The following is a 24,727-nucleotide window of genomic DNA, read 5'->3' as shown; positions in this document are numbered from 1 at the left end:
CAGGGAGGTCATTGTGCCCCTGGACACTGCACTGGTTAGGCCACACCTTGAGTCCTGTGTCCAGTTCTGGGCCCCTCAGTTTAGGAAGGAGGTTGAGCTGCTGGAAAGTGTCCAGAGAAGGGCAACAAAGCTGGGGAGGGGTCTGGAGCACAGCCCTGTGAGGAGAGGCTGAGGGAGCTGGGGTTGCTTAGCCTGCAGAAGAGGAGGCCCAGGGGAGACCTTCTTGCTCTCTCCAACTCCCTGCAGGGAGGTTGTAGCCAGGTGGGGGTTGGTCTCTTCTCCCAGGCAGCCAGCACCAGAACAAGAGGACACAGTCTCAAGCTGTGCCAGGGGAGGTATAGACTGGAGGTTAGGAAGAAGTTCTACACAGAGAGAGTGATTGCCCATTGGAATGGGCTGCCTGGGGAGGTGGTGGAGTCACTATCATTGGAGGTGTTCAGGAGGAGACTTGATGGGGTGCTTGGTGCCATGAGTTAGTTGATTAGGTGGTGTTGGATTGGTTGATGGGTTGGACACGGTGATCTTGAAGGTCTCTTCCAACCTGGTTTATTCTATGTATTCCTAGACAATTCAGCAGGGTGACCCTTTCAGCCCTTCCCTGTGGAGCCAAAGCTCCTGAGCTTGGCAGCAGAGTGGCACAGGAGAGTGAGAGATCACACTGCCAACAGCTCTGCTCTGGTGGCATTGCTGTGCTGTGCTTTCCCTCTCCCCCCTCAGAGCTGTCAAGAGCCTTTCTTGTCCTGTTAAGCTCACAATCATGTTCTCTTCCACAAAGGACCAAATCATCACTGCAGCTATATATTAAAATAGTTCTCCTTCAGCTTCCCCAATTTCTCCTTCCTTCACACCCTGCTTTCTCTCTCGTCACAGAACGGGTTGGGTTGGAAGAGACCTTAAAGCTCACCCAGTTCCAACCCCCTGCCATGGGCAGGGACACCTCACACCAGCCCAGGTTGCTCAAGGCCTCATCCACCCTGGCCCTGAACACCTCCAGGCAGGGGGCACCCACAAGCCCTCCCTGGGCGACCTGTGCCAGTGTCTCTCTACCCTCACCGCCTTCCTTGTCTCCAGTCTCACCCTCCCCCCATCCAGCTCAAAGCCCTCTGCAGCAATGTTCAGCAATAAATGAAGTGCTATGAGTTCTTTGTTCACCTCTGCAACACTACTTAGATATGCTAAATACCTGAGGGAAACGTTGGAAGGATTAAGCAGGCCATGTCTGAACAGCATTTTGAACAAGTCAGGTCTGGGAAGCTATTAAGGCTGCTGGAGATGTGGAAGCCTCAGCCAGCTTGCACTGAACTGACAAGAAACCCTGTGTGAGTCATGTGAGATCTCAAAGATAGGGAAGCAGAGCTGCTGATAGACAAATGGACCTCCCACCAGCCCAGGTTGCTCAAGGCCTCATCCAGCCTGGTCTTGAACACCTCCAGGGAGGGGCCATCCATGACCTCCATGGGCAGCCTGTTCCAGTGTCTCCCTGCCCTCTCTGTGTCAAGGATTTCTTCCTCATGTCTCCTCTGTTCTTCTCCAGCAGCTTCCTCTCCTAGGCCCAAGCACATGGCATCTCCCCTGCAAACAGCCCCCACCCCTACTTTTTAGAAGCACAGAATCAATAAGGCTGGAAGAGACCTCAAAGATCATCAGGTCCAACCTGTCACCCAACACCTCCTGACTAGTAAGCCAGAAGAAATGCAAGTCCTTGACACAGATGCCACAAGCAGACTCCCTGCCTCTCCCTCCAGCAACTCTTTTTGACCTACCTGAGACATGAGGACTCAAGGTTGCCTTGGCTTTGCCAGTTCTCAGCCACACAGGCTGGACAGCCTCCCTCAACCTGGAGAAATCAGGCCCAGCACACATGGCAAGTGGTCTGCAGGTTGTTTTCCAGCCCTCCCAAGCCCTGAGTCACCAACCAGCCTGATCCTGTCTGTTCATGCCAGCAGCATCCTGCTGTGCCTCTGCCTACTCAGACCTCTCAGTAGTCTCTCAGGCAGCTCCAGCAGGTGATGCCCACCACACAGAAGGGGCTAAGCTCAGGTGGCTCAGGCTTTTTAAAGCACCATGGCACTGAGAACAGAAAAGCAAGCTGAGGAGCACTGCAGGCAGACTTCCAGCAGAAGTCAACAAGAAAAAACAAGTCAGGGATTTTGTCCTGAGCCCTTTCACAGGACTCAATGAGGAGCAACTGCCAAACACAAAATGTTGTTCTCCTCCTCATCCTTGGCTCCACATGGATTTACTTGACTGGAAGCCAGACAGGCTGCTGAAGCAGGTTTACTATTGACCCTCCAGGTCCAATCTCTCTCTTGGGGAAGGCATTCAGTCAGTGAGGCATGTTCCCTGCCCTGCACAGCACAGCTGTCTGCTCAGCACAGTGGGCAATGCATTCACACTCCCCATGCTTCACCCTCCTTGTCTGCAGGCTGAGGGAGGCCCAGCCTGTGCTGGGTTACACCCATCCTCCATGGAGGCTCAAAGAACCCAGGCCCCAGGTGCACAAACCAAACTTGATCCAGGTGGGTAGAGTGAGAGAACCTCCTCGCAGGAGGAGCAGTCCCCTGGGTCAGAGGTAGTCTATTCCACTCCCCCCCATCCTGCCCAGCAAGCCTGTCCAAAGGGCAGACGCAGACACAGAACCATAGAATCAATCAGGTTGGAAAAGACCTCAGAGCTCATCCAGTCCAACCTCTCACCCAGCACCTCCTGACAAACAAACCATGGCTCCAAGTGCCACATCCAATCCCCTCTTGAACACCTCCAGGGATGGGGACTCCACCACCTCCCTGGGCAGCACATTCCAATGGGCAATCTCTCTTGCTGGGAAGAACTTTCTCCTCAGCTCCAGCCTGAACCTCCCCTGGCACAGCTTGAGATTGTGTCCTCTTGTTCTGATGCTGGGTGCCTGGGAGAAGAGACCAACCCCCACCTGGCTACAACCTCCCTGCAGGGAGTCAAAGAGAGCAAGAAGGTCTCCCCTGAGCCTCCTCTTCTCCAGGCCAAGCAACCCCAGCTCCCTCAGCCTCTCCTCACAGGGCTGTGCTCCAGAATCCTCCCCAGCTTTGTTGCCCTTCTCTGCACACCTTCCAGCAGCTCAACATCTTTCCTAACCTGAGGGGCCCAGAACTGGACACAGGACTCAAGGTGTGGCCTAACCAGTGCTGAGCACAGGGCACAATGACCTCCCTGCTCCTGCTGGCCACACTCTTCCTGATGCAGTCCAGGATGCCCTTGGCCCTCTTGGCCCCCTGGGCACACTGCTGGCTCATGTTCAGGCAGCTGTCAATCAGCACCCCCAGGTCCCTCTCTGCCTGGCTGCTCTCAGCCACTCTGACCCCAGCCTGTAGCACTGCCTGGGGTTGTTCTGACTGAAGTCCAGCACCTGGCACTTGCTCTTTTACTGCTCTCTCTTTGCCCTGCATCACCTGCTCAAGAGAGAGTTGATCTGCTGCTGCTGCCTCCTGCATTTGCCCACATGGTGGTGGCCTACCTCAGGTTGGACTCGATGATCTTTGAGGTCTCTTCCAACCTTAGTGATACTGTGAGACTGTCCAAGCTGCATCCAGGCTCTTCTAAGGAACTGAATCCACTTGCATCCAGGTAATACAAGGCCATCTGGGCTTGGTTTTGTATGTTTTCCTATCTATCCTTCTCCTTTACCTTTGTAAACCTAACCTGCTGCTGCTGTGTGAAGGTTTGATTAAATAATCACCTTTCTTTTTGTTAAAAAAAACTATGTTAAAAAATTACAGTAGGCTGAACATGAGGCAGCAGTGTGCCCAGGGGGCCAACAAAGCCAGTGGCAGTGTGGCCAGCAGGAGCAGGGAGGTCATTCTGCCCTGTGCTCAGCACTGGTTAGGCCACACCTTGAGTCCTGTGTCCAGTTCTGGGCTCCTCAGTTTCAGAAGGACATTGAGAGACTTGAAGGTGTCCAGAGAAGGGCAACAAGGCTGGGGAGGGGTCTGGAGCACAGCCCTGTGAGGAGAGGCTGAGGGAGCTGGGGTTGCTTAGCCTGCAGAAGAGGAGGCTCAGGGGAGACCTCATTGCTCTCTCCAACTCCCTGAAGGGAGGCTGTAGCCAGGTGGGGGTTGGTCTCTTCTCCCAGGCACCCAGCACCAGAACAAAGGGACACAGTCTCAAGCTGTGCCAGGGGAGGTTTAGGCTGGAGGGGAGGAAGAAGTTCTTCCCAGCAAGAGAGTCTGGCCATTGGGATGTGCTGCCCAGGGAGGTGGTGGAGTCCCCATCCCTGGAAGTGTTTAAAAGGAGCCTGGCTGAGGCACTTGGTGCCATGGTTTAGTTGATCAGATGGTGCTGGGGGATAGGTTGGACTGGATGTTCTCTGAGGTCTTTTCCACCCTGGTTAATCCTGTTCTATTCTATTATCTTGTACTTCCAAATTGATTCCAGAGCATTTCTTTCATTAATTTTCCTCTCCTTTTCCCTACCTGCTCTTTGGTTTCCTTTACCATGAAAGGGAAGGGGAAGAATCTCAATCTGCTGCCACTGGGGCTTTTAGACTTCAGTTACAGCTCCAACCAGCACCCAGCTCCAGCCAGCACCCAGCAAGCCAACACAAGCAGTCAGACTTGCTCCTGAGGCTGCTGGGTGTGTGAGGAGGGCAGGGGCCCTGTCCTACCTGGGGGGCTGTCGCAGCTCTCCTCGTCGCTGTTGTCCTGGCAGTTGTTCTGGCTGTCGCAGACGAAGCTCTTGTCAATGCAGAGACCATTCCTGCAGTGGAAGCGGGCAGTGGAGCACAGCAAGGGGTTTGCTGCTGCAGAGAGAAAGGCAGAGGTTAGGGGTTGGAAGGGACTTTTGAGGATGAGTCCAAGACCCCTGCCAGAGCAGGAGCAGAGAATCCAGCACAGGTCACACAGGAACACATCCAGACAGGGCTGGGAAGGCTCCAGGGAAGGAGACTCCACAACCTCTCTGGGCAGCCTGCTCCAGGGCTCTGGGACCCTCACAGGGAAGAAGTTCCTCCTCGTGCTGAGCTGGAACCTCCTGGGCTGGAGTTTATAGCCATTGCCCCTTGTCCTATCCCAGGGCACAGTGAGCAGAGCCTGTCCCTGTCCCCTCCCTCCTGACCCCCAGCCCTCAGCTATTGATAGACATTGATCAGATCCCTCTCAGCCTTCTCCTCTGCAGACTCAACAGCCCCAGGGCTCTCAGCCTCTCCTCCCCAGGCAGTGCTGCAGTCCCTTCAGCAGCCTTGGAGCCTCCCTTGGACTCTCTCCAGCAGATCCCTGTCCCTCTTGAACTGGGCAGCCCAGAACTGGATGCAATATTCCAGGTGAGGTCTCCCCAGGGCACAGCAGAGGGGGAGCAGAACCTCCCTGGCTCTGCTGGCCACAGTCCTCTGAATGCAGCCCAGGATCCCCTTGGCCTTCTTGGCCCCCAGGGCACATTGCTGTCCCATGCAGAACTTGCTGCCCCCCAGCACTCCCAGGTCCTTCTCCAGGGGGCTGCTCTCCAGCAGATCCCCTCCCAGCCTGTCCTGCTGCAGTTTATTCTTCCTCCCCAGGTGCAGGACTCTGCTCTCATCCTTGTTGACCCTCATGAGGTTCCTCTCTGCCCAGCTCTCAGCCTGTCCAAGTCTCTCTGAATGGCTGCACAGCCTCAGCTGTCTCAGCCAAGCCTCCCAGTTTGGGATCATCAGCAAACCTGCTGAGCAGACTCTCTGTCCCCTCATCAATGTTACTGATGAAGATGTTGAACAGCACTTCTCTCACCCAGGCAGGGAAACAGCCCTTAGGCAATGAGCAGCAGGTCACAACTCAGCTGCTGGTCAGCATTCCTGAGCCTGCTTGGCAACCAAACCCACCCTGTCTCTCTAAACAGGGAGACATGAAGCTCCTAATGCCTGCAAGATCCATCACCATTAGCAGGGACTCAGTCCACCCACAGTTGTGAAAGCCTTCTGTTCACTTGCATGAGTCCCTGCCAGGATGACTGCTGGGTGCTGAGCATTTGCTGATGCTGGAGGCATATGGAAGGGAGCACTGCCTGCCACCAATGCTGCCTGGTGCTCCCCACTTACAGGAAACTCAGCTGAGCTGAAATTTCCCCTTCTAAGCCAACAACCTCAGCTGAGAACTGCCAGGCAGTGATTGATTTTACCTCTTCTTCTCTCTTTCCCCCTCCCCCCACCTTCCCCACCCCACTCACTCTTCTGAACTGCTCCCATGGCTGTGCTGGCATTTCTCAGCTCCTTAGTGGTTGAGCTTAACTCCTTGGTAAGGGTGAAATGCACACCCAGGGGCACTGCATGCACCCAGCCAATCCTGCCACAGAAGGCACAGTGCACACAGAGCAAAGGCAGCACAGGTCTCCAGCAGACTCATTGAGCTGCAGAGGTCTTCTCACCCTGAACCCAGCAGTAAATATGCTGAAAGATCACAGAACCCTAGAGGGGTTTGGGTTGGAAGGGAGCTCCAAAGGGCATCCAGCCCAACCCCCTGCACTCAGCAGGGACATCCTCCACTACAGCAGGCTGCTCACAGCCTTCTCCAGCCTCACCTTGGAGAGCTCCAGGCATGGGGCCTCAACCACCTCCTTGGGCAACCTCCTGCAGTGTCCCAGCAGCCTCCTGGGGCAGAACTTGTTGCTCACATCCAATCTCAATCTGCTCTGCTCTCATTCCAAACCATTGCCCCTGCTCCTGTCCCTGCAGGCCTTTGCCAACAGTCCCTCTGCAGCCTTCTTGGAGCCCCCTTCAGGTCCTGGCAGGCTGCTCTTAGGGCTGCCTGGAGCCTTCTCTTCTCCAGGCTGAACACCCCCAGCTCCCTCAGCCTGGCCTCCTGGCAGAGCTGCTCCAGCCCCCTGTTCATCTTGGTGGCCTCCTCTGGAGCCTCTCCATCAGGTCCCCTGTCCTTCCTGTCCAGAGCTGGACGCAGCAGTGCAGGTGAGGCCTCTCAGACAGAGGGCCAGGATCCCCTCTCTCCATCTGCTGGCCACGCTGCTTTGGGTAATCCTTCCCTGAGCAATGTTTGCACCCTCCCAGTGCAGCACACCTTCCAAGAGAGCCCTTGTTCAGCTGAGAGGTGCATAATTCAGCAGTTTCTAGTATCTCCTCACCAATCAGTCTCTTTGTCCCTTCATCACTTCTGGCACTGTGCTGTGAGCTCCTGCCAGCGTTGTTAATGAGGCGACTGAACCAGAACCCAGCTTTCCACTCGGGGACCTTCAAAAGGAGCTGCTGAGATGCCTTGGCTGCTTCAAAGTGCTCCTCTGCCACACTAACAAAGGGGATTACAGCTCCCAAACACCAACTGCCTCCCTGATTTTCATTCCTTAAAGGAAGGTCTGCCTTTAAAGAGTCTTTAAAACACACCATCAACCTTTAAAGCACACAACCTGTGTGACAAACACAGACCCAGCTCCTCCAGCTCCACAGAGCCATGTCTATCATGACCCTGATGAACCTCCTTTGGGCTCCCACTGCTGCCCAGGAGCACTGCACCTTCATTTCCCAGGTCACTTCAGGACCTGCAGTTCCTCTGCCTAAGCACAGCAGTTGGACATGCCAGGAAACAGCAAGAGAAATGGGGAGCAGAGCGGCAGCAGCTGTAAGGTCCTCTTGGAGCTCCACCCTTACAAGCTGATGAGAAATGATGCCATTTATAACCAGCTTCATGAGCACTGCCACCTGAGCCCTGCCACTTCTCAGGCCACCACCTCAAGGAGGCTTAAAGCACTTCTGCCAAAGTCTGTCTTGCTGAAGCATAGCCCCAAGTAGAATAGAATAGACCAGGTTGGAAGAGACCTTCAAGATCATCGTGCCCAACCTATCATCCAACACCACCTAATCAACCAACCCATGGCACCAAGCACCCCATCAAGTCTCCTCCTAAACACCTCCAGGGATGGGGACTCCACCACCTCCCCAGGCAGCCCATTCCAATGGGCAATCTCTCTTGCTGGGAAGAATTTCTTCCTCACCTCCAGCCTAAGCCTCCCCTGGTACAGCCTGAGACTGTGTCCTCTTGTTCTGGTGCTGGGTGCCTGGGAGAAGAGACCAACCCCCACCTGGCTACAACCTCCCTTCAGGGAGTTGGAGAGAGCAATGAGGTCTCCCCTGAGCCTCCTCTTCTCCAGGCTAAGCAACCCCAGCTCCCTCAGCCTCTCCTCACAGGGCTGTGCTCCAGAGCCCTCCCCAGCTTTGTTGCCCTTCTCTGGACACCTTCCAGCAGCTCAACCTCCTTCCTAAACTGAGGAGCCCAGAACTGGACACAGGACTCAAGGTGTGGCCTAACCAGTGCAGTGCACAGGGGCACAATGACCTCCCTGCTCCTGCTGTTCCTGATGCAGGCCAGGATGCCATTGGCCCTCTTGGCTGCCTGGGCACACTGCAGGCTCATGTTCAGCTGCTGTTCACCAGCACCCCCAGGTCCCTCTCTGGTGCCTGGCTGCCAGCTGGATGAGACACCAGTCATTCCCTTAGCCTTCAGTCATCTCTCTCTAGCTCCACTGGCTTCACAGAGAGGTTCTCTCCTTCCATGCTCTCCCCAGGGGCCAAACCAGACTCTCTAGGCCCACAACTGATGGTGCCTTCAAAAAGTGTTCACAGAGGCACAGAATGGTTTTGGTTGAAGAAACCCTTTCACACCACTGAGCCCAACTATCCTCTAGCTGTACCCAGCTTGGTGCTAAGCCAGGGCCCTCAGCACCACATCTCTGCCTCTCTGAAATACCTCCAGGGCTGGGGATTCAGCCACCTCCACAGGCAGCCTGTGAGAACCCTTTCAGTGAAGTTTCTTCTAATCTCCAACCCTAAGCTCCCCTGGGGCTACTTGAGGCCATTTCCTCTCTTCCTATCACTTGTTCCTAGGGAGAAATGACCAACCCCCACCTGGCTGCCTCCTCCTTTCAGGGTGTTGTAGAGAGTGAGAAGGTCTCCCCTCAGCCTCCCTTTCTCTCAGGCTAACCAACCCCAGCTCCCTCAGCTGCTCCTCACCAGTCCTGCTCTCCAGACCCTTCAGCAACCTCACTGTCCATCTCTGGAAATGCTCCAGCACCTCAGTGTGCTTCTTGAGGACCTGTGAGGGCCCCACAGCTGACCTCAGGACTCAAGGTGTGGCTTCAGCAGTTATGAGTACAGGGGGACAATCCCTGCCCTGCTCCTGCTGGTCACACCATTGCTAATCCAGGGCAGGATGCTGCAGGCAAAAGCACACCACCACCAAAGGAAGTCCTCCCAGAAGCAGCTGTGATAGATCACTGTAAAGATCACCCCTCTTGTTCTATCTGAAAGCTGGTGTCTGTTGTCCTCCTCTTGACCTTTAAAATGTCGTTAAGAGGAAAAAAAATCAGCCTGCTCCAACAAGAGGATGAGCAAGTATTTGCTGCCAGCTTCTGCCTCCAGCCCCATGCTAGGCTGAGCTGTGCAAAGGGCAGCAGTGCCCCTGGATGGAAGGTGACCTTTGCCTGCTGTGGGAGTCATCCCTGAGGCCTTCTCTTCTCCGGGCTGAACACCCCCAGCTCCCTCAGCCTGGCCTCCTGGCAGAGCTGCTCCAGCCCCCTGACCATCTTGGTGGCCTCCTCTGGAGCTTCTCCATCAGGTCCATGTCCTTGCTGTGCTGAGGGCTCCACTCATATTCTTCAGTGACAGGGAACAGCTAAAGAAAACCTAAACCATTTAAAGTCCTATTTAACATTTGCCCAAGTTGAATCATTAAAGGTTGGAAGAGATAAGTCCATCCACTGACCCAGCACCATCCTGCCCACTAAATCATGGCTCATAGTGTCACATTTCCATGTTCTCTAAACACCTCCAGAGATGTAGGCTCCACCAGACCCCCTGGGCAGCCTGCTCCAGTGCCTCACAACTCCTTCCAATAGCCAACCTAAACCTTCCCTCTCACTTGTTACTGGTTAGGTTGCCCAGGGAGGTGGTGGAAGCCTCCTGCCTGGAGGTGTTTGCAGCCAGGCTGGAGGTGGCTGTGAGCAACCTGCTGTGGTGTGAGGTGTCCCTGGCCATGGCAGGGGGTTGGAACTGGCTGAGCCTTGGGGTGCCTTCCAGCCCTGACAGTTCTGTGATTCGGCTTTGGGGAAGAGACCATCACCCAGCTCAGTACAACCTCCTTTCAGGGAGCTGTAGATTGGAGTACAGAGAAGCTGTGCAAAGCATCCAAGCAGCCTAAATCTCATTTCAGAGTTACAAAGGGGCTTGAAGAAGTATCCCATGGATGTTACATACAAAAGGAGGCTGAGCTGCACCTCGCAGCAAACCCCAGCACAATCACAGGATCAAGCAGGCTGGAAGAGACCTCCAGGATCATCAGGTCCAACCTGTCACCCAACCCTATCTAACCAGCTAGACCATGGCACTAAGTGCCTCATCCAGTCTCTTCTTAAACACCTCCAGGCTGGTGCAAAGCCAGGGCCCTCAGCACCACATCTCTGCCTCTCTGAAGCACCTCCAGGGATGGGGATTCGAATAGCCACCTCCCTGGGCAGCCTGTGCCAGGCTTTGAGAACCCTTCCAGTGAAAAAGTTCCTATTAATGGCCACCCTGAGCCTCGCCTGGTGCAACCTGAGGCCATTTCCTCTCTTACTATTGCTTGTTACTACAGAGAAGAGACCAACCCCCACCTCTCTTCAGCCTCCCTCACAAGGTGAGAAGCACAGGGGGAAGATGTGACTGGCAGACTAAAGGCTGAGGAGGGCTTCCTTTCCAAGGGGGATTAGAGGGGATCACAGAATTAACCAGGTTGGAAAAGACCTTTGAGGTCATCAAGTCCAACCTATCACCCAACACCATCTGATCAACTAAACCATGGCACCAAGTGCCTCAGTCTCTGTTTGAACACCTCCAGGGATGGTGACTTCACCACCTCCCTGGGCAGCACATCCCAGTGGCCAATCTCTCTTGCTGGGAAGAATTTCTTCCTCACCTCCAGCCTAAACCTCCCCTGGCACAGCTTGAGACTGTGTCCTCTTGTTCTGGTGCTGCTTGCCTGGGAGAAGAGACCAACCCCCACCTGGCTACAACCTCCCTTCAGGGAGTTGGAGAGAGCAAGAAGGTCTCCCCTGAGCCTCCTCCTCTCCAGGCTAAGCAACCCCAGCTCCCTCAGCCTCTCCTCACAGGGCTGTGCTCCAGACCCCTCCCCAGCTTTGTTGCCCTTCTCTGGACACATCTGAGCATCTCAACATCTTTCTTAAGCAGAGAGGCCCAGAAGTGGGCACACAGGGAGCTGCAGTGCAGGCAGCTGGCACTCACTGCAGTTCTCCTCGTCGCTGCCGTCGGGACAGTCCTCGAAGCCGTTGCAGCGGAAGCGGCCGATGATGCAGTGGATCCCGCTGGCGCAGGGGAAGAACGTGGCACCACACCTGGACTTGGCCTTTGCTGGGGGAAGAGGAGACAGGAGAAGGCAGAGGTGAGGGAAATCATTTACAGGGATCAGAGATTCTGGCAGTCTCACAGTCTCACAGTATCACCAAGATTGGAAGAGACCTCGAGGATCATCAAGTCCAACCTATCAACACAGACCTCATGGCCAGACCATGGCACCAAGTGCCACATCCAGTCCCCTCTTGAACACCTCCAGGGACGGGGACTCCACCACCTCCCTGGGCAGCACATCCCAATGACCAATTACTCTTTCTGGGAAGAACTTTCTCCTCACCTCCAGCCTAAACCTCCCCTGGCACAGCTTGAGACTGTGTCCTCTTGTTCTGGTGCTGGCTGCCTGGGAGAAGAGACCAACCCCCACCTGGCTACAACCTCCCTTCAGGGAGTTGTAGAGGGCAATGAGGTCTCCCCTGAGCCTCCTCTTCTCCAGGCTAAGCAACCCCAGCTCCCTCAGCCTCTCCTCACAGGGCTGTGCTCAAGGCCTCTCCCCAGCCTTGTTGCCCTTCTCTGGACACCTTCAAGTCTCTCAATGTCCTTCTGAAACTGAGGGGCCCAGAACTGGACACAGGACTCAAGGTGTGGCCTAACCAGTGCTGAGCACAGGGCACAATGACCTCCCTGCTCCTGCTGGCCACACTGTTCCTGATGCAGGCCAGGATGCCCTTGGCCCTCTTGGCCCCCTGGGCACACTGCTGGCTCATGTTCAGGCAGCTGTCAATCAGCACCCCCAGGTCCCTCTCTGCCTGGCTGCTCTCAGCCACTCTGACCCCAGCCTACATGTAGCTCTGCCTGGGGTTGCTGTGGCCAACAAGCTGTGCCTTGAAAGTTTTGCACAGATCTTGAAGGGAAAGTAGTAGAATGTAAACAAATCCCCACTGGGTGCCACAAGGGAAAGGATGATGAGCTCTAAACAATCCCATTGGAGGGATAACAAACACAAGCTGGTGAACTAACTCTCCCTCTTTTGGACTCCCTCCCCCTGGCTGGTGCTTCTGCTGGCTCTTGGCTGACCTTGGCTGCATTGCTTGGGTTTGGCTAAGTACCAACAAACAACAACTCTGCTCTATGGTGAACAGGAGGGTGGGGAGCAGGGAGGGGAAGCTGTTGCTGGCACCCCTGGTTTGTCCAGGGGGGTGCAGTGCTGTCTATAGACTGTAAACAGCTGTAAGTGTCTGCAGATATTGTGTATTTTGGACATACTCATTGCAGTCCATTGCAGATTGTGCTTGTAAATACAGCTTCATTTGCTTCCAGCTGAGCTGCTCTGCCAAGTGCCTGCTGGGGGAAACTTTCAACCCACCAGAGAGATGCTCTGGTAGCAGGACAGGCTGGGGGGCAGCAGCAGAGGGGGCCTTGCAAGCTCTGCATTCAACTGCTGCCGGGTGTCTGCGAGCTTTCACCTTACCTAGGCTGAGCTTTCCTCCAGTTCTGTAGGGCTTCCAGAGTGACTGAAACCTTCCACCTCCCAACCCCTGAGACCTTCCACCTCCCAACCCCTGAGACCCTCCACCTCCCAACCCGAGACCTTCCACCTCCCAACCCCTCAATCCTTCCACCTCCCAACCCCTCAATCCTTCCACCTCCCAACCCCTGAGACCTTCCACCTCCCAACCCCTCAATCCTTCCACCTCCCAACCCCTGAGACCTTCCACCTCCCAACCCCTCAAACCCTCCACCTCCCAACCCCTGAGACCTTCCACCTCCCAACCCCTCAAACCTTCCACCTCCCAACCCCTCAGACCTTCCACCTCCCAACCCCTCAAACCTTCCACCTCCCAACCCCTGAGACCTTCCACCTCCCAACCCCTCAAACCTTCCACCTCCCAACCCTGAACCTTTCAAACTTCAAACCAGTCAGACTTCCTCTCCAACCAGAACTAAACTGCTCTCTGCTCTGGAGTACAAGTCTGTACTTTTCACAAGCAATTACTTGGAACTGTCCCTTACAGGTCCACCTGAATTTCACTAACTTAGAAATGGGGGAGGGAAAATACTAAAGCAGAGGGTCACAAAACCCAAGAGTGTCTGACTCCCCTGGGCACAGAAGACATTCCAAACATCATTGCCCCAGGCCCTGTGCTCTTTAACATCTTCATTGATGATCTGGAGGAGGGCATTGAGTCCATCAGCAGTAAATGTGCAGATGACAGCAAGCTGGGGGCAGGAGTTGATCTGCTGGAGGGTAGAGAGGCTCTGCAGAGGGACCTTGCCAGGCTGGGCAGATGGGCAGAGGCCAAGGGCAGGAGATTGAACACATCCAAGTGCCAGGTGCTGCACATTGGCCACAGCAACCCCAGGCAGTGCTACAGGCTGGGGTCAGAGTGGCTGAGAGCAGCCAGGCAGAGAGGGACCTGGGGATGTTGGTTGATGGTAGGCTGAACAGGAGCCTGCAGTGTGCCCAGGCAGCCAGGAGGGCCAATGGCATCAGGAACAGTGTGGCCAGCAGGAGCAGGGAGGTCATTCTGCCCCTGTACACTGCACTGGTTAGGCCACACCTTGAGTCCTGTGTCCAGTTCTGGGCTCCTCAGGTTAGGAAGGAGGTTGAGCTGCTGGAAGGTGTCCAGAGAAGGGCAACACAGCTGGGGAGGGGTCTGGAGCACAGCCCTGTGAGGAGAGGCTGAGGGAGCTGGGGTTGCTTAGCCTGCAGAAGAGGAGACTCAGGGGAGACCTCATTGCTCTCTCCAACTCCCTGAAGGGAGGTTGGAGCCAGGTGGGGGTTGGTCTCTTCTCCCAGGCAGCCAGCACCAGAACAAGAGGACACAGTCTCAGGCTGTGCCAGGGGAGGTTTAGGCTGGAGGTCAGGAGGAAGTTCTACACAGAGAGAGTGATTGCCCATTGGAATGTGCTGCCCAGGGAGGTGGTGGAGTCCCCATCCCTGGAGGTGTTCAGGAGGAGACTTGATGGGGTGCTTGGTGCCATGGGTTAGTTGATTAGGTGGGGTTGGATGATAAGTTGGACACCATGATGTTGAAGGTCTCTTCCAACCTGGTTTATTCTATTTCCATTCCATTCCATTCCATTCCATTCCATTCCATTCCATTCCATTCCATTCCATTCCATTCCATAAGTCCAGGAGGTAGACACCTCAGCGAGTCCTGAGGCAGCAGACAACTCGCAGAGGCAAAGGTCTAGCTGGAGAAGTCATAGCTGACCCTCAACCTGCAGCTCTGTGTCATGCTGAGGCCACAAACACTAAACACCAGCAAAGGTTGAGGCTCTGCCAACAGTCCCTCTGCAGCCTTCTTGGAGCCCCCTTCAGGTCCTGGCAGGCTGCTCTTAGGGCTGCCTGGAGCCTTCTCTTCTCCAGGCTGAACACCCCCAGCTCCCCCACGCTGTCCAGGAGAAAACCAAAGGAAAGCCAGCTGCAGCTCTGCCTGTTTGGGACAGCCATGATTGATGCACAACCCCATGGCAGTCCAGACTGGCAGTGGCAGCCAGGAAGCCAGAAGGGCCTTTCCGAGGCGCAGTGATTGGCTGCCTGCGCCCCTGGCTGCTCAGCAGAGCCAAGGCTGACTCCCCAGCAGGACTCTCTCTTCCAAGCTCCAATTCCAGACAGATGCATTTCTCACATGGTGAGCATGAATGCAGGGAACAAGAGCAAGCAGGCATGGCTGAGTCCAAGGCACGTCCCCTCCGCCCTGCAGACCTCCACTGGGGGACTTCTGCTTTATTTTCCATGTGACATCATCTTCCCTCTCCTCTGGCACAGCCCTCCCCAGCCCTTCAAGCAAGTCTTGTTTAGTCATTACTCCTAAAGCTCCTATGGAAAGCACAAGAATTCATTTCTTCCTGAGCAAAAAGGCAGCTTCCCCCTCTGCAAGGAGCCCAGCTGATGCTCTCTACACATCCATTTTCTGCAGGTCTTCAGCACCCTCACAGGTAACACAAATGTACACCAGGATCACAGACAGGCTTGGGGTGGAAGGGAGCTCCAAAGGGCATCCAGTCCAACCCCCTGCACGATGGTTCAGTTGGTAGTGCATTAAGACCCTTAATGGGAAGGTTGTGAGTTCAAGCCTGCAGTGGGCAGTAGTGTCCTCCCTACTCTAGTCATGAGGTCTGTGGTGACAGGTTGGACTCGATGATCTTTGAGGTCCCTTCCAACCTTAGGCATACTGAATACTGAATACTCAGCAGGGACATCCTCCACTACAGCAGGTTGCTCACAGCCTTCTCCAGCCTCACCTTGAACACCTCCAGGCATGGGGCTTCAATTCCCTCCCTGGGCAACCTCTTGCAGTGTCCCAGCAGCCCCCTGGTGCAGAACTTGTTGCTCACATCATAACACTATGGAATACAAGCAGGATAAATGCAAGATATTATCCTGTTCAGGCCAACAGCTGAGCTAAGTCCTAGCCTAGTTAATACTAACAGTTATTTGGGGCTAGTTAGAATACAGAATCAACCAGGCTGGAAAAGACCTCAGAGATCCTCCAGTCCAACCTCTCACCCAGCACCATCTGATCAACTCAACCATGGCACCAAGTGCCTCAGCCAGGCTCTTCTTAAACACCTCCAGGGATGGGGACTCCACCACCTCCCTGGGCAGCACATCCCAGTGGCCAATCTCTCTTGCTGGGAAGAATTTCTTCCTGACCTCCAGCCTAAGCCTCCCCTGGTACAGCCTGAGACTGTGTCCTCTTGTTCTGGTGCTGGCTGCCTGGGAGAAGAGACCAACCCCCACCTGGCTACAACCTCCCTTCAGGGAATTGTGGACAGCAAGAAGGTCTCCCCTGAGCCTCCCTCTGCTCCAGGCTAAGCAACCCCAGCTCCCTCAGCCTCTCCTCACAGGGCTGTGCTCCAAGCTTGTGCTGTTAATTGCTGTTTGGACCCCACAGTACTTTCAGTTCAGCTCTCACAGGGAAATGCAGCACCAACTGCAGGCATTCAGTTAGCTGAGTAGGGAAGGCAAATGCATCTCTTGCTGGCTCAGGGAGCTGGCTTCCCAGGCCTTTCTCACAGGGTGTCATGGGGAACACCACTTCCTCTGCTTGCTTTTTCCTATCTACTTAAATTCTATTCCCAGGATGAAATCCACCCAACAGTCTTCAGTTCAAGACAGAATCACAGCATGGAGGTGGTTGGAAGGGACCTCTGGAGATCACCCAGTCCAAGCCCCCTGCTAAAGCAGGGTCACCCACAGCAGGGCCACAAGGCCCAGAGTGGTTTGGAATCTTTCCAGAGCAGGAGACTCCACAACCAGGGGACTCCAGGCCAGTCAGTCTCACCTCTGTGCCTGGAAAGATCATGGAGCAGATCCTCCTGGAGGCACTACTGGCTCAGAAGAATAGTGAAGAGGTGATTGGGACCAGTCAGCATGGCTTCACCAAGGGCAAATCCTGCCTGACCAACCTGGTGGCCTTCTATGAGCAGGTGACAACATCAGTAGCTGAGGGGAGAGCAACTGATGTCGTTTCCCTGGGCCTGAGCAAAGCCTTCGACACTGTCCCGCACCACATCCTGGTCTGCAGGCTGGTGACACATGGGTGTGATGGGTGACCACCAGATGGATAAGGAACTGGCTTGGTGGCCAACGAGTGGCTGTCCATGGGTCCATGTGCCAGTGGAGGCCAGGGACAAGCAGAGTCCCTCAGGGATCAGTCCTGGGCCCAGGCTTGTTCAACATCTTTGTGGGTGCCATGGACAGTGGCACTGAGTGCACCCTCAGCAGGTTTGCTGATGACACCAAGCTGTGTGGGGCAGCAGGCAGCTGGAGGGAAGGGATCCATCCAGAGGGACCTGGACAGGCTGCAGAGGTGGGCACAAGCCAACCTCAGGAGGTTCAACAAGAGCAAGGGCAGGGTCCTGCAGCTGGGTGGAGGCAATCCCAGGCACAAATGCAGGCTGGGCAGGGACTGGCTGGAAAGCAGCCCTGAGGAGAGAGCCTTGGGGGTGCTGGGGGAGGAGAAGCTCAGCAGGAGCTCTCAGTGTGCACTTGCAGCCCAGAAAGCCAACCAGATCCTGGGCTGCAGCAGGAGAAGTGTGGCCAGCAGGGCAAGGGAGGGGATTCTCCCCCTCTGCTCAGCTCTGGGGAGACCCCACCTGGAGTCCTGCCTCCAGCTCTGGAGCCCCTATGACAAGAGGGATGTGGAGGTGCTGGAAGGTGTCCAGAGCAGGGCCAGGAGGATGAGCAGAGGGCTGGAGCACCTCTCCTGTGAGGACAGACTGAAGGAGTTGGGGCTGTTCAGTCTGCAGAAGAGAAGGCTCCCAGGTGACCTCCTTGTGGCCTTCCAGGATCTGAAGGGGGCTCCAGGAAGGCTGGGGAGGGACTGCTCAGGATCTCAGGCAGTGATAGGACTAGGGGGAATGGAATGAAGCTGGAGGTGGGGAGATTGAGGCTGGAGGGGAGGAGGAAGTTCTTGCCCATGAGAGTGGTGAAGCCCTGGCATGGGTTGTGCAGGGAGGTGGTTGGGGCCCTGTCCCTGGAGGTGTTTAAGGCCAGGCTGGCTGAGGCTGTGGCCAGGCTGATCTAGTGTGGGGTGTCCCTGCCCATGGCAGGGGGGTTGGAACTGGATGATCCTCGTGGTCCCTCCCAACCCTGACTGATACTACTATGAACCTCTCTGGGCAGCCTGCTCCAGGGGCTCCAGCACCCTCACACCAAAGCAGCTTCTCCCACTGTTCAGTTGAAACATCCCAGGTTCCAGTTTATACCCTCTGCCCCTTGTCCTGTCACTGGGCACCAATGAACAAGCCCAGCCCCAAGATCTCCTCCCTTCAGCTCTTGCTCAGCATTGCTCAGATCCCCTCTCAGGCTGCTCTTCCTCAGGCTCAATAGCCCCTGGGCTCTCAGCCTCTCCTCATCAAGGGATGCTTTGCTCTCCTCAGCGTTTTTGCAGACCTACAAACCAACTACTCAATGCAGTAAGTTTTGATCCAAAAGAGGCAGCTGCAGAGCCCTCACTGCACCTACAACAACTCCTTGGAACACTCTCTGCTCTCTGTTTAACTCCTTAGGTGAAAGAACTGCTCACCATGAGCTGTTAGTGTAAACTCTGAGCCAGTGAGCCTAAGAAGAGCTGCATTTGCAAGGCAGCAAGTTTCAGCTGGTTTGTTCAAAGCAGCAAAATCAGCCCCACTGGAAACACCCAAAGCCACAAACCATCAGCCATCCCTGGGCAGGATTTACACCACAGTCACAGCAAGAGAGAAAGGGCAAAGCTGAAAGGAAAGAGCCAATGGAGTCTGATGCCATGAAGAGGAAAGTGCATCCCCTGAAAGGGACAGAAAGAGAAAGCACCTCAGAGTTACACTGCTGTGCATCAGTGGCCAGAGAGAAAGGCATGAAAGGAAGCTTCCCCAGCCTAGAAAGCTTCACTTCAGTCCTTCAACATCATCAGAAAGGAGATCAGACAGGCAGAAGTGAGCCCAGGAACAAACATTCAGCCTCAGCCACCCAGTGAAGAGATTCCCCAAGGGAAGTATTGGTTTAGAAATTACTGCTCCTTCAGCAAGCTGGAGAAAAATAACAGCTTCCAAAGAGACAAACTCCACACCAGCAGCTGCACCACAGCACTGAAGCACAGCTTCAGGAGCTGTGCATCTCCTCAGGCTGCTCAGAGGCAGGACAGCCCTGGGGCAGAATAGAATAGACTAGACTAGAATTAAACCAGGTTGGGAAAGACCTCACAGATCCTCCAGTCCAACCTATCCCCCAGCACCATCTGATCAACTCAACCACGGCACCAAGTGCCTCAGCCAGGCTCTTCCTAAACACCTCCAGGGATGGTGAGGGACAGGACCAGGGGCAATGGTTTGAAACGAGAGCAGAGCAGATTGAGATTGGATGTGAGCAACAAGTTCTGCACCAGGAGGCTGCTGGGACACTGCAAGGGGTTGCTCATGAAGGGAGTTGAGGCCCCATGTCTGGAGATATTTAAGATGAGGCTCAACAGGGCTCTGGGCAACCTGCTCTAATGTCCCTGCTGCCTGCAGGGGGTTGGACTGGCTATCCTTTGGAGGTCCCTTCCGACCCAACCCATTCCACTGCACCTGATGGGCTCTCAGCTCTCACCCCAGCCTGGCCTGCCAGCTGCCTGATCTTTTGATTCTGCCACTGATTGCATGCAGCTCTTAAACCTGTCTGATTCCAGGCTCTTCAACCCAGCTATTTAGTGACCCCCATCTGGAGAAGCCCATCAAGAGCAGTAACTAATTAGCACCACAAAGGCTCTCGATCCTCCTGTCTCAAAAGCTATCAGCTGTAAGTGGCTCCTGCACTGCCACTGCTCCTGTGGAAACCTCTGCAATCAAAGAGGCACAGGTCACCTCATTAGGAATCTCATTAGAACCACGAAGTATTTGGGTGCTTAAGCAGCAGTGAAAACAAGAGGGGATTGTGGTGTGCCATGCCACCTTTGAGAGCCAGCTGAGGAAGTGACAAAGAGATCAGCAGCTGCCTGCAAGTGCCTCTCCCATTGATGCAGAGGCTCCTTTCAAGCACTCTTTAATATTCAGCTTTGCTTAAGAACTCTGATCACAGCTCACAGGGTGTTAGGGATTGGAAGGGACCTTCGAAGATGATCCAGTCCAAACCCCCTGCCAGAGCAGGAGCATAGAGTCCAGCACAGGTCACACAGAACACATCCAGACAGGGCTGGGAAGGCTCCAGGGAAGGAGACTCCACAGCCTCTCTGGGCAGCCTGCTCCAGGCCTCTGGGACCCTCACAGGGAAGAAGTTCCTCCTCATGTTGAGCTGGAACCTCCTGTGCTGGAGTTTATATCCATTGCCCCTTGTCCTATCCCAGGGTGCAGCTGAGCAGAGCCTGTCCCCTCCCTCCTGACCCCCAGCCCTCAGAGGTTTACAGACATTGATTAAACCCCCTCTCAGTCCCCTACCCACAATAAAATGTCCTGGCCTGCAAGGAGAGAAGAGGAACAAAAAGGAGACAACTTAAAAGCACTCAGTGAAGATAAGTTATGAGCAGAATTCTGCCCAGAGCTCTTCCCCTGGTTTATGTACAACACCACATATACCTAAACTGATGGCCTGGGTGAAGGGATTGAGTCCAGCATCAGTCAGTGTGCAGATGACAGCAAGCTGGGGGCAGGAGTTGATCTGCTGGAGGGTGGAGAGGCTCTGCAGAGGGACCTTGCCAGGCTGGACAGATGGGCAGAGGCCAAGGGCAGGAGATTGAACACATCCAAGTGCCAGGTGCTGCACATTGGCCACAACAGCCCCAGGCAGTGCTACAGGCTGGGGTCAGAGTGGCTGAGAGCAGCCAGGCAGAGAGGGACCTGGGGGTGCTGGTTGATGGTAGGCTGAACAGGAGCCTGCAGTGTGCCCAGGCAGCCAGGAGGGCCAATGGCATCCTGGCCTGCATCAGGAACAGTGTGGCCAGCAGGAGCAGGGAGGTCATTGTGCCCCTGGACTCAGCACTGGTTAGGCCACACCTCGAGTACTGTGTCCAGATCTGGGCCCCTCAGCTCAGGAAGGACCTCAGGGAACTGCTTGAGAGAGTCCAGCACAGAGCCACAAAAATGATTAGTGGAGTAGAAGATCTTCCTTGTGAGGAGAGCCTGAGGATGCTGAGGGCTCTGGAGCTTGCAGAGGAGGAGCCTGAGGGTGACCTCCTTGCTGTTGCCAAAGCTGTGCAGGCTGAGTGCCCAGAGGCTGGAGCCAGGCTCTGCTGGGGGATGCCCAATGCCAGCCCAAGGGGCAGTGGTGGAAGCTGAGGCAGAGGAAGTGCCATGGGAACAGGAGGAAGAGTTCTTCCCCTGTGAGGGTGACAGAGGCCTGGAGCAGGCTGCCCAGGGGGGTTGTGGAGTCTCCCTCTCTGGAGATACTCAAAACCTGCCTGCATGAGTTCCTGTGTGACCTGCTCTGGGTGCTCCTGCTCTGGCAGGGGGCTTGGGCTGGATGAGCTTTCCAGGTCCCTTCCAGGCCCAAGCATTCTGTGAAACACCCAACAGCTGCTTTGACTGCAGCTTTTCCTTGCCATGGTCCTTGCAGGGTGCAAGCTCTGCTAGAATAGCTCCAAAGCTCATGCAGTCCAACCCCCTGCACTCAGTAGGGACAGCCTCCCATAGAGCAGGTTGCTCACAGCCTTCTCCAGCCTCATCTTCAACAGCTCCAGGCATGGGGCCTCAACTACCTCCCTGGGCAACCTCTTGCAGTGTCCCAGCAGCCTCCTGGTGCAGAACTTGTTGCTCACATCCAATCTCAATCTGCTCTGCTCTCATTCCAAACCAGTGGAATTAGTCCCACTGTGGGTCCTGTCCCACTTCTGTCTTTCTAGGAGATCTGAAGTGGTCAAGACAATCCCTTGTGAACTGGGCAGCCCCACTGCATGAGGAATGCCTCAGGGCATGAAGCTCTGCTTCTGGAGTCTGGAACTCCTTGGTAAAAGGGCAGCAGGCAGAGCCCCTGTGTGCCCTTTGCTCCTGGACATGGAAGCTGCTCATTAGACCAACTCTGCCCAGGCAGGACACCTTCAGCTCAACAGCTGTGCAGTCATTGCACAGCTAGGAGAGGCTGGCAGCTCATTGTCTCTGCAAGACCTTTCCTCTGTCTCTCTAAGTGGCTGCCAGATCTGGTTGCTTATTCCTAGGTGTGTGGAAGGCACAAACTGGGCTGCACTCACAGCAGAGCATAAGGAAAGGTGGGAGCAAGCACCTCCAGTCAGACCCTCACCAGAATGAGTTTGGTTAACAGCAGAGAACAGTCCTGGAGAGCAGCTCTGGGGAGAAGGACCTGAGAGTGCTGGTGGACAGCAAGTTCCCCAGGAGCCAGCAATGTGCCCTCATGGACAGAAAGGTCAATGGTTTCTGTGGTGCTGTAAGAAGAGTCCGGGTAGCAGGTCAGGGGAGGGTCTCCTCCCCCTCTACACTGCCCTGGTGAGCCTGGAACTGCAGCATTTTGTCCAGTTCTGGACTCCCCAGCTCAAGAGGGACAGGGAACTACTGGAGCAGTCCAGTGGAGGACCACAAAGATGCTGGGAGGTCTGGAGGATTCTTTAGGGAAGAAAGGCTGAGAGCCCTGGGGCTGTGTTGTTGCTCAAAAGAGTTAATGGGACTGCAGATGTATAGATGAGCTTTGAGTTCTGTCCTGTGCTCTGTTGTTCTGCCTTGTAATGGTGAGGAGAAAGTTCTTCCCTGAGAGAGTCATTAGCCATTGGAATAGGCTACCCAGGGTGGAGTCCCCATCCCTGGAGGTGTTCAAGAGGGGACTGGATGTGGCACTTGGTGCCATGGTCTGGTCATGAGGGCTGTGGTGACAGGTTGGACTCCATGATCCTCGAGGTCTCTTCCAACCTTGGTGACACTGTGATTCTGATCCTGTTGAGCCTGGTGGTCTACCTGGACCTCAGCAAGGCCTTTGACACCGTCCCCCATAGCAAACTGCTGGCCAAGCTGTCAGCCCCTGGCTGGGACAGCAGCACTCTGAGCTGGGTTAGGAACTGGCTGGAGGCTGAGCCCAGAGAGTGGTGGTGAATGGTGCCACAGCCAGCTGGCAGCCAGGCACCAGTGCTGTGCCCCAGGGAGCAGTGCTGGGCCCTGTGCTCTTTAATATCTTCATTGATGATCTGGAGGAGGGCATTGAGTCCAGCATCAGTAAATGTGCAGATGACAGCAAGCTGGGAGCAGATGTTGGTCAGTGAGAGGGCAAAAGGGCTCTGCAGAGGGACCTTGCCAGCCTGGACAGATGGGCAGAGGCCAACAGGATGGCATTCAACAAGTCCAAGTGCCAGGGGCTGCACTTTGGCCACAGCAACCCCAGGCAGTGCTACAGGCTGGGGTCAGAGTGGCTGAGAGCTGCCAACCAGAGAGGGACCTGGGGGTGCTGATTGACAGCTGCCTGAACATGAGCCAGCAGTGTGCCCAGGTGGCCAAGAAGGCCAAGGGCATCCTGGCCTCCATCAGGAACAGTGTGGCCAGCAGGAGCAGGAAGGTCATTGTGCCCTGTGTTCAGCACTGGTTAGGCCACACCTTGAGTCCTGTGTCCAGTTCTGGGCTCCTCAGTTTCAGAAGGACATTGAGAGACTTGAAGGTGTCCAGAGAAGGGCAACAAGGCTGGGGAGAGGCCTTGAGCACAGCCCTGTGAGGAGAGGCTGAGGGAGCTGGGGTTGCTTAGCCTGGAGAAGAGGAGGCTCAGGGGAGACCTCATTGCTCTCTCCAACTCCCTGAAGGGAGGTTGTAGCCAGGTGGGGGTTGGTCTCTTCTCCCAGGCACCCAGCACCAGAACAAGAGGACACAGTCTCAAGCTGTGCCAGGGGAGGTTCAGGCTGGAGGTGAGGAGAAAGTTCTTCCCAGAAAGAGAGATTGGCCATTGGGATGTGCTGCCCAGGGAGGTGGTGGAGTCCCCATGCCTGGAGGTGTTCAAGAGGGGATTGGATGTGGCACTTGGTGCCATGGTCTGGTCATGAGGTCTGTGGTGACAGGTTGGACTGGATGATCTTTGAGGTCTCTTCCAACCTTGGTGATCCTGTGAGACTGTGAGGTGCCCTCCAACCCCTACCATTTGAGACTGATTGATAAATCCTGTGCATTTTAACTGAGTGACTTCCTAAGGGGGAAGCATGGCTCCAGAATGTGCCTCTCTGTATGTGCAGCTCAGGACCTCACAGAGGTGCAGCCCCTGAGCAAGGGCAGACACCAGGGCAAGTTTCACTGTTTTCCAAGCAGTGAGCAGCAGCAAACCCAAAGGCTGCCTTCTGAAATCTACCCCACATGAAAGAGGGCAGGGCAAGGGAGTCTGCAAGCCCTCATCAGAGCTTTCTAGGCACATGACAGGAGTTTGAAGGCCATGCAGGCCTCACTGGAATCCTTCTTCCTGCAGGGCACTGCAGAGCTCTTGCTCTCAAGAGCTTCTCCCATGACTTCACTTCCAGGGGGCTGTGGAGCTTTTAATAGACAGAGTTGTTTCCAAAGCACCTCCTTTGAGGAAACTGGCTGTAATGAAATCACCCCAAGTGCACCTGAAGCACCAGGCTGAAGATGAAAACCAACCCAACCTGCCTTTGTGCTGCAAGAGCTTCAGTTTCTCAGCTGAAAGGTTTTAGAGCACAGGAAAAGACTCAGGGAGGAAGCTCAGGCTGCTAATTGCAGAGTGTGGGTTTCATTTGGCATGCTTCTGAACAGCCCCTTTGTATCTCACCCACAACTGCACCTAAGTGCTTGCTACAAACACCTTCCCACAGGCTCTCCCACCCACCCTCCACCCTGAGAGCCTGGAGTAAAACCTGCTGCAAGTGAACACCAGAGGGAGCAGGAAACATTTGTCTGGTGAGGAGTTCTCAAACGGGGAGAGGGAACAATGTGATGGTGAGGTTGAGAGCAGCCCTGCAGAGAAGGACTTGGGGTGCTGGTGGGGGAGAAGCTGGACAGGAGCCAGCAGTGTGAGCTTGCAGCACAGAAGGCCAAGGGCAGCCTGGGCTG

At 55.2% G+C, this 24,727-nt stretch overlaps 1 protein-coding gene across 1 annotated transcript in view; it reads right to left on the bottom strand.

Annotated features, from left to right (window-relative positions):
• The window catches only part of LDLRAD3 (low density lipoprotein receptor class A domain containing 3), a 117,218-nt gene that overhangs the window by 45,110 nt on the left and 47,381 nt on the right, over window positions 1–24,727 (bottom strand). Inside the window, 2 exon segments of the mRNA XM_068166824.1 lie at window positions 4,637–4,771; window positions 11,219–11,344. Of these exon segments, the coding sequence (XP_068022925.1) occupies window positions 4,637–4,771; window positions 11,219–11,344 (261 nt within the window).

Source organism: Melanerpes formicivorus, unplaced genomic scaffold (genome assembly GCF_026170545.1).
Source record: "Melanerpes formicivorus ecotype bairdi unplaced genomic scaffold, bMelFor1.0.p_v2 SCAF_108, whole genome shotgun sequence".
NCBI classification, from domain to species: Eukaryota; Metazoa; Chordata; class Aves; order Piciformes; family Picidae; genus Melanerpes; species Melanerpes formicivorus.
The sequence above is the reverse complement of the archived record's forward strand: the minus strand, read 5'-3'. Positions and strand labels throughout refer to the sequence as shown.